The 12399-nt window shown below is 60.8% G+C and overlaps 1 protein-coding gene, 1 long non-coding RNA gene and 1 other non-coding gene across 7 annotated transcripts; 1 reads left to right on the top strand and 2 right to left on the bottom strand.

The window, feature by feature from the left end:
* Positions 1 to 557: 557 nt before the first annotated feature.
* On the bottom strand, positions 558 to 12394 carry LOC132688918 (uncharacterized). 3 transcript variants are annotated; one of them, XR_009614732.3, is made up of 4 exons: positions 11948 to 12225; positions 11605 to 11719; positions 6374 to 6505; positions 558 to 1383 (listed from the first exon to the last, which is right to left on the bottom strand). It is a non-coding gene; the product is annotated as an uncharacterized LOC132688918 (long non-coding RNA). The 3 variants fall into 3 exon arrangements; XR_009614731.3 differs by lacking the exon at positions 558 to 1383 and having other exon boundaries at positions 6099 to 6505; positions 11948 to 12191; XR_013552957.2 differs by lacking the exons at positions 558 to 1383; positions 6374 to 6505 and having other exon boundaries at positions 11601 to 11719; positions 11948 to 12394.
* RAB26 (RAB26, member RAS oncogene family) lies at positions 5666 to 11171 on the top strand. Of its 3 annotated transcripts, none has more exons than XM_060648150.3 (9): positions 5666 to 6051; positions 7087 to 7197; positions 9016 to 9057; positions 9146 to 9212; positions 9417 to 9469; positions 9805 to 9870; positions 9980 to 10036; positions 10128 to 10214; positions 10312 to 11171. In XM_060648150.3, exons 1-9 carry the CDS (start codon positions 5860 to 5862, stop codon positions 10345 to 10347), a joined length of 711 nt encoding a protein of 236 aa, XP_060504133.1. In that variant the 5' UTR covers positions 5666 to 5859; the 3' UTR covers positions 10348 to 11171. The 3 variants fall into 3 exon arrangements, with proteins under 3 accessions (XP_060504133.1, XP_060504132.1, XP_060504131.1); XM_060648149.3 differs by having other exon boundaries at positions 10125 to 10214; XM_060648148.3 differs by having other exon boundaries at positions 5668 to 6051; positions 10138 to 10214.
* On the bottom strand, positions 11825 to 11907 carry LOC132689830 (small nucleolar RNA SNORD60). Its single transcript, XR_009615176.1, has one exon. It is a non-coding gene; the product is annotated as a small nucleolar RNA SNORD60 (small nucleolar RNA).
* Positions 12395 to 12399: the final 5 nt, after the last annotated feature.

Genomic DNA, 12399 nt, shown 5'->3' with positions numbered 1-12399 from the left:
CTTAAGATGAAGGGTTGTCCTGGATTAGCCAGAGGGGGCCTCAATGTGATCACAAAGGTCCCTGTAAGGGGAGATTTGATGGCAGTAGGAAGGCCGTGTGGCTCTGGAAAGGGGAGCTGGAAGAAGGTGGCCACGGGCCAAGGAAAGCAACCTGAAGAGGCAAGGATCCTCCCCAGAAGAACCCAGACTTGCTTTAGCTCCCTAAGCCCCGTCAGCTTCATATCTCCATTCACCGTGGCCTCCCAAGAAGAATATAACAAATTTGAGCTGTTTTGTGGTGGTACCACATTTTCCTGCTATAGATCTTTGTTACCTCTCCTACATTTTTGTGGGAGACTGATATGGTCGCCACTGCCAGACCTAATAACGGTTTGGGGAGAACAAGCACTTTTATTTCTTTTTTTTTTTTCCTTAATTTAAAAAAAATTTTTTTTAATGTTTATTTATTTTTGAGATAGAGAGAAACAGAGCATGAATGGGGGAGGGTCAGAGAGAGAGGGAGACACAGAGCCAAGCAGGCTCCAGGGTCTGAGCTGGCAACACAGAGCCCGACGCGGGGCTCGAACTCACGGACCGCGAGATCATGACCTGAGCCGAAGTGGGACAGCCAAACAACTGAGCCACCCGGGAACCCCAAGCACTTTTATTTCTCATGGGCGAAAGTCACAGATCACTTTCATAATTAAGGAAAAAAGGAGAGACAAGGCGAGTGCATCACTGGCCCACAACAGGCGCAGCCGGTGCTCGGACTGCTGCGGTTGTCATGGCTACACAGGTATCCGTTTTATTCCTTTATACCTCTGCCTTCCCAGCACAGCACTCAAAGGTTTCCCGGAGAGCCTGGAGTGGGGGGCTGTCCTGTGCTCCTCCAGACAGAGGTCTCACCCGCCCGGGGCCTGAGTGCAGAGTCGGACCGAGCAGCAGCCCGCGGGGCTGAGGCACATTTTGCATCCTGAGACGGACCGCCAAGAGCACTCAGGTCTGAGTACCTGAGCCACGAGGGGAAGGGATGCCAGAGGGCAGTCAGGCTTGCAGGGAAACCACCCACTGCTCCAGCCCTCACACAATAGTCCCTGCCCCAACGGGCGGACACCCACCCCTTACCACCTGTCCTGTCCGGGAGGGCCTCGGTGCAACCCAGGTGAGTGCCGAGTGCCGCAGGCGGGGTGTCTCCTCTCAGCCTCGCGGGAGCAGGAGGGAGCAGGGGCTCAGCGTGGCCCCTGTGCACCTGGGCACTGGGGGGAGCGGGCGAGCACACCTCTGACATCAGCCGCTTCCTGGGGTGACTCTCTCTTCTGTCTTCTGGGGGGAGCTGCTACAGTTCCTCTCTGCCGTCTCCATGGCAACGCTCACGTGGATTTCATAGAACATAAGGTGTTTGAGCTGGAAGGGACCTCAGAGATCAGCTCCTCTCGCCCCCTCATTCCAGGCAGAGGGGCGCAGGTTCAAGACACCACGTGCCCCGGGGCCCACAGCCAGCCAGGGATCCGGGGCCTCTGCCTTCTGACACCGTCCCCAGCCAGGGTCCCCTCCCTGAGATCACAGGCAGCTCAGTTCCCTAGGACTCACTTCTGGGGAGGGGCTCTGGGGGCATGAGACTTGGGAGTGCTGCCACCCCCCCCCCACACACACACAGAATACAAGACCCCTGAGGTCCAGTCCAGCCCTGTCCTGCTCAGTCACAGACCTGTTCATTGAGTGCTTGGTGGAGACAGGACAGGTGCCGTCCTCAGGAAGCTCAGAGGCTGGTGAGGAGCCCGTGCAGCCCCCTGAGGGACCCGTGGGGAGCAAATGTGTGTCCACAGTGTGTCTGTAGAGCAAGGAGTGGGGGTGGGAGGAGCCTGGAAGGCTGCCTACCTGGAGGAGGGGGCTCCAAGCAGTGCCTGGAAGGACGAGGAAGACTGCCTGGCTCCAGGACCATGGCCCTGTGGGTCAGCAGAATGTGTCGGTAAGGCTGGCCGGCTTGGAAAATGGGGCTCCAGAGAGGGATTGCCTCAGGCCGTAGGTCCCAGAGAGTTGTTGTGTCTGGGTACTCATGGCACACGTCACTCCATGACAGAGGGTCCGGACAGCCAGAAGGGCAAGTCAGAGGGCAGCATGCTGGAGCTGGAGGCCCAGGCACAAGAAGGCATCAGGAACCCAGGCCGCCACGGGGTGCTGGAGGGAGGATCCGGGAGTGAGGCAGGAACATATCTGGGACTGCTCTCTCCCTTTGCTGAGACACAGATATGTGTCCACCCTCTCTGGCCAGCAGAACCAGCCCCCTGCGAGGAGGGTTAAGCCCACAGGCACCCTTCCTTCACTCCGCACTCTAGCTCACCCTCAGCACTCACCTCGGCGCCACACCCCGCCTCAGGGACCTGCCCTGGAGGCCCAGAGGTCTTCTTTGCAGGCCTGAAGATCCCAACAGTCTGGGCTTCCCCAAGTCCAGTCAAGGCCACCCTGCTGACCTTTCCCACCAAACTGGCCCCCTTCCTTCTCCTGGCTGGCAGCCTGTTCTAGTTCTCTATTGCTGTGGAACAAAAATCCCCCAAATGCAGTTTGGGCAGGGCTCAGTGGGGTCAGCTTATCCCTGCTCCGCATGGAACCCACCAGAACTAAGCGCCCGTTGCCAGGACAACTCCTATCCTCCACGGGCGGCAAGTGAGTTCCTTTCCACCCGGGATTCTTCACAAGGCTGCTTGGACTTTCTCACGGTATGTCAGCTGGGGCCCAAGAATGACTGTTCCAGGAGAAGGGATGTAGGAGCTGCTAGTCTAGAAGGTCTGGGTCCAGAAACGGACACAGGGCCACTTCAGCCATAGGTACTGGTCAGAGCAATCACAGACCCAAAGGCAGGAGACCGAAGCCTTCCCTCCTGATCGGGAGGGGTGGCAGAGAACTTGCCCCTTAGCGTACCTCAGCGCTATGCTGCCTCTGCCCCAGGGGCTGATTCCCCCCACCCTGGGTTCCTGCGACCCCTTTGCAACTCATCTCCCCATCTACAGGCGGCACCCTGCACCCCCTCCACTTTACCTCCTGTACTCCTGTAGCAAAGTCCTGTGTTGCTTTGCTCAGCAACTGTGCATGGCTCCCTGCTTCTCGCTGAACAATTTCCAAGCCCCTAGGCTGAACTTTCACATTCACTTGTGAATCTAGCCCCCTCCTATGTTACCGATGAGATTTTCTCCAAGCATCCGGACACGACACTGTGGCCTCCTCTCCAAAAGCCCACCCACTGGCACTCTGAGCTTATATGTATTCACTCCTCTACCTGGCAAGTTTCTCTGTGTCCTCTCCTGCTGGACTCCTGTTCAACCTTCCGAGCCTGGAGCAAATGCCCCTCCTCCACAAGGCCCTGCTCTCACTACTCGGTAACACTAGTCCTGTCTCACTGCACACGGAGGTACCTTCTGCCTTAAATCTTTGCTGGCAATGACGTGTCCTCCTGAAGTGGGGCCCGTTTCTAACTCATATTTCTTTCACGAATTTAATAATAGTTTATTGAGGCCTGGAGCCAGCTGCCAGGAATGTGGCAGTGACCAAGACAAGCTGCTTCCTGTACCCAGAGAACTTCATTCCAGAGAATGAGACAGATGGCGAACAGAGGAACCAAGGGACATAATGATCAAAGATTAGGAGGACTGCTGGAAGGCAAGAGCGGCAGGAGGGATGCTGTGGTCCAGGGACCTCGAACTCTCTCTTCAAAACAAACCGGAGACCTGGGTTTTTATATATACATACTCTAATTCTAAAGGTTACAAGGTCAAGTCTTTCCCTTCTGCTGCTTTCAGCTTCCCGCCCCTCCTGGCTCCCCAGTCTCTCCGAAGTGCCTGCTACCTTCCCTCTTCCCCCATTAACATTAGCCCCATTAGCATTACCCCATTACCCCATTACCCCATTACCCCATTAGCATTAGCCCCACCCTCGACTCAGGCTGCCTTACCTACAGCCCCCACCCCTAGGGCACCCCAGACTCCTTTCTGGTCGCCCTGGATCCTGGGCTTAGTGGGCACTGGCTGAGACCCTGGGGCAGCTACCCTGAAGTTGGCCTCATGGAGGGTAGGTCACCTGGAATCCCCAGGGCCCCAGCAGTGGGAGCTCCACACTCCCACCCCAAACCCCACTGCCCACACATCTGCATTGGCCTGGAAGAAGAGGAGTGAGACAAGAGAGTAGGCCCTCAGAGGGCTTCCTCAGGCTTGTCCCCCGGCTCTGCCAGGGCCCTGAGGGATGGGTCTCCAGAGAATCCTGGGCCAACCCTGCCAAGGGGCAGTGTATGTTCTCTGGAGCCAAGAGTTAGGTACAAACCTCGGCTCTGTCACTTTCTAGCCTGGTGATTTTGGACAGCTCCCTTTCCGTCTCTGGGCCTCAGTTTTCCCATCTGAACATTGGGGATCATAGCACTACTCACTTCAGAGGATAGGTTTGAGGATAACTTGTGCCTGGCACACGGTGACACTCGGGAAAGGGCGATTTCCACAGCCTCTCCCGTGAAGGGCCTTGCCAGCCCCTCTTGGGAAATCACTCTGTTGTGTTGTCCCCGATCTCTGAGCCCTAGAGGCATCTTCTGTCCATTATAATTATTTGGGCTCTGGGACCTGCCAGCTGAGAGGGCTCAGGCCTCTGAAGGACCTAGGGTCCATGTGTCAGCTGTCACATCTTAGGGGACAGCCAGGCCAACCCTCCAGCTCCCAGAGCGGTATGGAGCAAAGGCTGATCCCCGAAGAAATGCCTTTCTGCCTACACCCGCTGCCCCCAAGCCCTAGGTGAGGGGCATGTTGGCTCACTGCTCCTGGGATTCCATGACTGTCTCAGCCTCATTCTCAAAACCCAGAGAATCTTGGGTGGAGACAGACAGTTCAGGCGGAGAGGAGGTGTCGGGCTCTGGAGGCTGGTCTGCCAGGGCCTAGCATAGGATTTGGACAGTCAGCACTTGGCCCCCTTGGGGCCAGAACCTGGCACCAGAAGGGCAAGGGGCTAGCCACATTCTGGGGGAGGAACCTCCTAGCCCCTTCTCCTCCCAGACCCCTGAGGGCAGAGCCCCAGGGAAAAGGCTCCTCAGAGGGCTTGCTACTGCCCTAAGGTGGATTTCCCTTTACCCAAGGGTCCCGAGGCTTCAGCCCAGCGGGCAGAAGCTGCGGGGGAGGGCGCCCTGCGGCTCTCAAGTGCTAGCTGTGTCCTGCCTCTGGTAACCAGCTGTCAGATGAGCCCAGAGCGCTGGGAGCCCCCCACCCCCGGTTTGTTTGCCTGCCCTAAGGGGAGAAGTGAGGGCGCAGCAGGCCAGGTGGCATCTCCGGCTGAGAAGGGACAGAAACCCAGGGTGTCCACCCCATGCAGTCCCACTGCCTCAGCGCCCCCTTCTCGGGCAATCCCCTCGTCCCAGGCCTAGAGGCCGTCCATTGAGGGTCACTGGGCAAGGAGCAGGGCAGGGGGGGGGGGGGGCGGTGTACAAGCGGGAAAACGACAGGATCCCGCCTCACCCAGACCCACCGCCTCACAGAGGTGGCCACGGAGTGAGGTCGCAGGGCCTGGGGCAGGGCGGGAGCTGCACGCACCGGACGGACGCGAGCCCACCCGGAGCACCTATAGGGCAGTGCCCGCGCCTCGTGACCCCGCCCCAGGGCGGCCGGCTCATTTGCATGCCCCCGCCCCAGCGCGGCCATTGGCGGCGGCGTGGGGAGGCCGGGCCTGAGTGGCTGCGGGCTGTGGGGCGCGGGGGCGGGGCTGCGGGGAGCCTGGCGCCCGCGATGCCGCCGCCGTCGCCGCCGCCGCCGCCGCGGGACGGGTTCGGGTCCGTGTCGCGCTCGGCGGGCGCGGGGAGCAGAGCGGCCCGGGGCGCGGCGGCTGCAGCGGGAGCTCCCTGAGCGCCCGCCCGCCATGTCCAGGAAGAAGACCCCCAAGAGGAAGGGGGCCAGCGGGCCCGCTGCCTCCGCGCTGCCTGCGGCCGACGGGTCCCGGCCGGCGCGCCCAGGGACTGCACGCCCCGGCCCCCAGGCGCGGCCCAACGGACCCCCGCAGCCCGGCCGGCCCTCGCTTGGCGGCGGCGACTTCTACGACGTCGCCTTCAAGGTGAGCCGGCCCCCGCCCCAGGCGAGCGCAGCAGGTGGCGCTCCCCCGGAGCCGAGCCGGGAGAGGTCGGGGAGGGGATGCAGGGCCCCGCGGACCCTCGGCGGGGAGCCCGCCGGAGCGGCATCCAGCAGCTGGCACGGTGCATGGCATACACACACAGCCTTCAGACCCGGATTTCAGATACCCAACAGCTGGCAAGGTCTGCCCCCTAACGCCACAGCTGGCAGGGCTGGACAAAGGGTCCCAGACCTGGCAGGTGCTCCGTCCCGGGTCCCGAATGACACCGCCCCCGCCCCCGCCCCCGCGCGGGGCCCAGTCTCACCATTTCCCATATGCTGCCTTCCGCACCCCCAGGGTCTGTGGGTCTTCTGTTTTTGGAGGACGGGGGAGATTAAGAAGAGGTTTGCCAGTTGGGTAGGGAGCACTAGAGCCTTCTTCAGCCCTCGGCAGGAGCCTGTGAATCGTGGAGGGGTTGTCAGGACTGTCTTTGGGTTTGGAGCCTTGGGCAGCAGACTGGGGGAGGGGAGGAGGGGGGAGACCGGACTGCCCCTCCTGCTCCACAGCCCTGACCCAGGCCCCTCGTCACACCAAGATCTGACTGCCATGTGGCAAATTCCTCCAGAGTCTTACTGGGATGGGAAGAAGCCCCTGGCACAGAGACCCCTGCAGGCCTTTCAGAAGGTCTCCAGCTACCAAGCCCCACATGCTTTCCTTCCAGATCAAGCATGATGTCCAGGGTCTGGGGGTGGGTTGGGTAGGACCCTGGATGGAGGCAGCTGCCCCCACTCCTCACTGGTTGAATTGGGCCACTGTTCAAGAGGGGACAGAACCTTCTGGAGGTGGGAGCCTGGAGGTCTAGGCTGGCAGCCACCATAGCTGCTATGTCTCCCCCAAGTCCTGCCGAACCCGTGAGCCTGAGACCGGTTCCTCCACTCCTGGCCAGGCCAGCGCAGGGAAGGCCAGACACCCCTCTGGGTGGGCCAGCACCTTGGTCCCCTCTGTCCCTAACACCTCTGACCCTCCTGTTCGCCCCAGGTCATGCTGGTGGGGGACTCAGGCGTGGGGAAGACCTGCTTACTCGTGCGCTTCAAGGACGGGGCTTTCCTGGCAGGGACCTTCATCTCCACTGTGGGCATCGACTTCCGGGTGAGAGTGGAAGCTCACGTCCTAAGCACTGAGCTGGCCCAGCCATGCCCTGGGCCCCTGACACCAGCTCACTGGGCTCTCGCAACCCCCCTGGGCAGCTGGTTTCTCCGTTACCCCCATGACACCAACAGGCTCATAGGGTGGAGCTCGAGCTCCTGTGTGGACCACCCGGCTCTCAGGGCCCAGGTGGTTGAGGTGGGCTGCCTTACCCACCAAACTACACCTCCTGACCCCCTAAGGGTCCTGAAGACAGGTGAGGGCTGCATCTGACTGAAGCGGGGAGAGCACCCCTGTGCCTGGAGCTACCTTCTGTGCCTCAGGGTAGGTGGGCCGTGGTGCCTTCCCACCCCCCCGGGTGATGGCTGAGAGAGGACACTCAAGGCCCATGTTCACTCGGAAGGCGAACATCACTGTCCTTCTGTACAGAGGTGCCAGGAAGCCTGCCAAAGGACCTAGAAAGACAGGTGGTGTGGAGCACGTACCCCCTCTGGGAGCAGGGGCGGGTCCCTGCCCTTGGGTGAGGAAGCTCACGGGAAGTGCTGCCGCCTGGCTGTTCCCCCCTCTTCGAGAGCCCCCTCCCAGGTTGCCCCCAGCGGGAGGGGTGTCCTGGGGTCTTCTGGGGGGAAGGGAAGTGCCCCTGGACTTCAACTCCCTCTCATTTCCCCCCACCTGGCACCTTTAGCAGCCTGTGGAGTCAGCAGGCGGCGTTGAGGACTGCGGCCTTAGGCCTGGAGGGTGGCAGCATTCCAGCCCCCACCTCGAGTCACCAGTCTAAATTCTTGCCTTGCCAAGGTGCTGGTGTGTTCTAGACAAATCCCAAATTTGCATTTTTTCTCACCCTTTAATTAGACCCAGTTGGTGGGAGGCTGGGAGGGAGGCCCATTCTGGGAACAGGAAAGGGGGCTCCTCCCAGTCTGGGGAGCCATGGGTTACCCTGCTTGAGGGTCCAGGTCCCCTCAAGTCTTCTGAGATGAAGTAAGGGTTCAGGTGCCGAAAGGGGGCAGCTCTGACCCTGGACAGATGGTCCTTGGCCTGTTTTGGGCCCATCTCCCCCCTTCTCACCTCCCTCTTGGCTCTGGGGCAGGTGGCGAGGGAGGTGAGGCTGTTTGGTTCACACCCCTGTTCGGGGTGCCAGTGAAGGCAGGGTGTCCTTCCCAGCTCCCCCTTCTCCCCCCCCCCCCCCCCCCCCCCGCCTCAGCCCAGCAGATGGCTGTGCCATTGGTTCCTTGGAGACCCAGAAGCACCCTGACAGCAGGAGCTTGGGGAAGAGGGGGGCGGTGGTGTTCCAGCTGCCAGGGGCCCCCACCCCCACCACAGCAGATGGGAACCGTGGGGTTGGGTCTTTCCCTGCCACTAGCCCTGCACCGGGAAGGTCCGGCTAGGAATCTCTACCGGCCAGCAAACATTTAACGAACACCCACTGTGTACCAGGCAGTTTCAGGCTCTGTGGTTACTGCGCTGGGACCCGCCCTCAGGGCGCTGCGGCTCTTAAACTAGGAAGCTGGCTATGGCTAGGCACAGGGGGGAAGTGGGCAGGCAGCCGGGCTGGGCTGGAGGGGAGCTGGCAGAGGGAAGGGAGTGGGGGGAGGCGGGAGCAACAGGACTCAGAGACTGACCAGGTGGGTGGTGTAAGTCACCTTCAAGGGCAGGGAGCTGGTGGAGCAGGTGCTGGGCCTCCAGGGTGGGAGTGGGCTACCAGGAGGGGCTCACCAGGGGGAGGTGCAGGAGGCGCGGTGAGGGGGGAAGCTGCGAGCTCCCCACCGGAGGGCAGCACTGTTCTAGCTGTTGGTTGCTGGACCAGGCTGGTTGTTATTTCAGAACAAAGTTCTGGATGTGGATGGCATGAAGGTGAAGCTGCAGGTGAGTGGCGTGGGGAGCAGCGGGGGTCAGAGGGTCAAGGGTGGTGAGCACCCAGGAGGAACCGGCAGCCCTGTGCCTGTCACTCCAGATCTGGGACACAGCTGGCCAGGAGCGGTTCCGGAGCGTCACCCACGCCTACTACCGCGATGCTCATGGTGAGCTTGTGGGTGGGGGATGCCAGTCCCGGGGAGTCAGAGGCTGTGCCCTCGTGGGTGTCAGGTTTCCCTGGCTTCTGCACGGAGGAGGGTGCCCTGGGCAGGAGCACGGCAGGAAGTGTGGAGGCTGTGATGCGTGTGGGTGTGGGTGACAGGAAGCTGTGGTGGGCCCTGGAGGTGTCCTCACTCGTCCTCTGCCCCCAGCACTGCTGCTGCTCTATGATGTCACCAACAAGGCCTCCTTTGACAATATCCAGGTCAGTGGCTTCCTTCCTGGTGGTGGTGGCAGGAACAGGCCGCGATGGCATTAGGGTCCCAGGGGGCTAAGGACCCTACCGACTGCAGGGAGACGGCCCCTCTGGTGGCTCAGGTGGAGTGTGAGCTGAAAGGAGTCTGAGGACCTTCCAGCTCTGTCAGTCCAACACCTTGGGTAAGGTGCTTGTCGAGGGTGCCTCAACAGGACCCAGGGACCTCGATTTCTGGGCCTTCCTATTAGCCAGAGCCCAACAGGCACCCCAAGCAGTGAGGCCTGGAGGGGCCAGGGGCGAGCAGAGTGCCAGCCTCCAGCCTGGTCTCAGCTTTTCCCCCACAGGCCTGGCTGACGGAGATCCAGGATTACGCCCAACAGGACGTGGTGCTCATGCTGCTGGGGAACAAGGTGGGCACCCCAGCCCATCCTCTCCACCGTGGCTCTGTATGGGGGCAGGGGTGGTAGGGTAAGCCCTGGGCCAGCTCTCACCAAGACCCACCCCCCCCCCCCATGCCAGGTGGACTCTGCCCAGGAGCGTGTGGTGAAAAGGGAGGATGGGGAGAAGTTGGCTAAGGTGAGCCGGGGTGGGGTGGGTGTCCGGGGAGCGTCCCTGGGGTTGCAGGGCCTGGGCTATCTCCACCAGGCTGCCACCTGGCTGGCAGCAGCTGTTTGCAGGAGTACGGGCTGCCCTTCATGGAGACCAGCGCCAAGACGGGACTCAACGTAGACTTGGCCTTCACAGCCGTAGCAAAGTAAGTGCTGGTAGTCATCAGGAAGATCCTCCAGACCCAGAGTCTGAATCTCTCTGTTGGTGGAGGAAGCCGTCCCATGGTCCCCTCTGCCCCACAGGGAGTTGAAGCAGCGCTCCATGAAGGTCCCCAGTGAGCCTCGCTTCCGGCTGCACGACTACATCAAGAGGGAGGGCCGAGGGGCCTCCTGCTGCAGACCCTGAACCTGACTGGGCACTGCCACTGCACATCCTCTGGGAGGCCCCTGCAAGGCTGGACAGAGGGTCACCTGGCAGTCAACTCGAGGGCGGCCGTTTCTGGGACTCCCAGACAGAGCCTCGTCTTTCCCTAGAGCCTCAGTTCCAACAGGCTTCGCGGAGCCAGTGGGTCTGCAGCCCCTGACTCAGGGCCTTGCCCCCAAGGCCTTGATGGAGAAGCAACGGCTTCCCGTACAGGAGACACCCCACAATGTACAGCCCACGCGGGGAGCCTGGTCTTGCTGCCACGGCACTCTGCTGCCCTCTCCTGGACGCGCCCAGCTTCAAGGCTGGACCCCGGTGCCAGCGCCACGTGTACAGCGCCTAACCCCTCAAAACCCATGTCTTCAGCGGCACCCGCTGCCCAGGCAGGGAAAGGCCGGACTCCTGTCCGTGCCTGGGGCAGAGGGCTTCGCTGCACATCCAATCATGCATCTGTGCCCCAAGGACCAAAGCTGCCAGCCCACACACTCAGAGACTCTGGTTCAAACATCAGCAGGGTCTTCCTCTCGTGTTGCCTGGAGGACGCCAAGTTTGCGGCTTTCTAATACACGAACGGCATGTGGGAAATCAGAAACCGTCAGGGAAACTAGATCTGCCAGCCCAGCTGAGGCCTGTGCAGAGTGAGGTCAAGCCAGGAGGCTGGCAGTGTGCTCCAGCTCATAGGTCTTTAGGTTAAGAGTCTTTGTTTTCAGTCCTGGTGAATAAAGTTGTGTTTTCTGGACTGCCGGTCTCTTCTGTTACAAGAAATCCCCTTCTTGCGCCCTCGGCAAAGTACGGGTTGAAGACAACGCTAAGAGGGTAGTACCCTCAACTAGGGCTGCTGTCTAGGGAGCACGGGGAACCTAGGTGGTTGGGTGGTTCATGTCCACTTCCCTCTGCAAGACCCAACGAAACAGAAAACAGTGCTCTGTGGCCGGTGAGGAGGAAGAGTTCCTCACCTGCTTAAGACAAAGACCCCCGCTCCGCCCCGGGATTTCTGCTCTTACAGGCAAGAAAACGAGAAGCCATCCCAATAGTTGAAAGGTCACCGTGTGAACATCCATCTTTCTCTACCCTTTCCCAAGACTGCCACGGAACGAGCCAGTCCTCCCGCGGAGTCCTCTGGGGAGCAAACGCGTGCGAAAATAAAGACACTTGCGCTCCCATCAACTCACCACCTCTGCTTTATTGTTAAGCGCCGCAGATACGGACGTGGACTCCCGCCTTACCACCAGGCCCCGGGCTGACGTTCATTTACGTCCACGGTCTCCAACCACGTCACCGACCGCCCTAAAAGTCAGACACACAGAGCCGAAATGTAGACAGAAGCCCGCTACCCCGATTTTTTTGGAGATGTTTTCACACCGGCCCCTCCTGTCAAGGGGGCGCACCCTGAAGCCTCAGTCTTGCAAAATAATCAGACTGCACATGCAGTTTTCATACGAGGTGTCAGAAACGAAAGCAATTCATCACAGGCTCCAAGCTGCAGAGGGGAAACCAAGCCCGGCCCAAGCTTACCTGCGGAGAGAAGTCGGTCTGGAGTCGCACCTTCCCAACAGAAAGGGACGGGTGGGGGGGGGCGGAGCAAGGAACGCTTACAACGCTGAAGACAGAGGCGGAGCCCCGGCGGAAGATGGCCCTGGAGGACCCCTCAGCCCCATTCGGGGCCCAGATCCTCCCCTAACGTGGACTCACAGCGTCCGCACAGACAAACGCCCACGGCCGCCACTGGATTCCAAAAAGAAAGCACGCGCGCGAGGCTGAAGCTTTTATAGAAAGTGCCCCACCTCTGCGATTGGGCAATCATGCCGGAAGTACCCGCCCCCGGCCTCTTGGACCAGACTCGCGAAGCTTCTCCCTTTAGCAGAGGCCTTGGAACTTAACTGTGAGCGACAGATGCACAGAACCAATCAGACTCCGATCTGCAACATAGAGTGATTCTGAAGCTGCCAATCCCGCCCCGCGACGTC

Source organism: Panthera onca, chromosome E3 (genome assembly GCF_046562875.1).
Source record: "Panthera onca isolate mPanOnc1 chromosome E3, mPanOnc1 haplotype 2, whole genome shotgun sequence".
Classification (NCBI taxonomy): domain Eukaryota; kingdom Metazoa; phylum Chordata; class Mammalia; order Carnivora; family Felidae; genus Panthera; species Panthera onca.
Note: the sequence above shows the minus strand (reverse complement) of the source record. Positions and strands in the feature narration are given on the sequence as shown.

Bases quoted from the DNA above. Each gene is read 5' to 3' on its own strand.
- RAB26 (XM_060648148.3), top strand. From the start codon at position 5,860: ATGTCCAGGAAGAAGACCCCCAAGAGGAAGGGGGCCAGCGGGCCCGCT. The intron at 9,058-9,145 runs GTGAGTGGCGTG...CTGTCACTCCAG, and splicing joins GCATGAAGGTGAAGCTGCAG to ATCTGGGACACAGCTGGCCA. The intron at 10,215-10,311 runs GTAAGTGCTGGT...TCTGCCCCACAG, and splicing joins GCCTTCACAGCCGTAGCAAA to GGAGTTGAAGCAGCGCTCCA.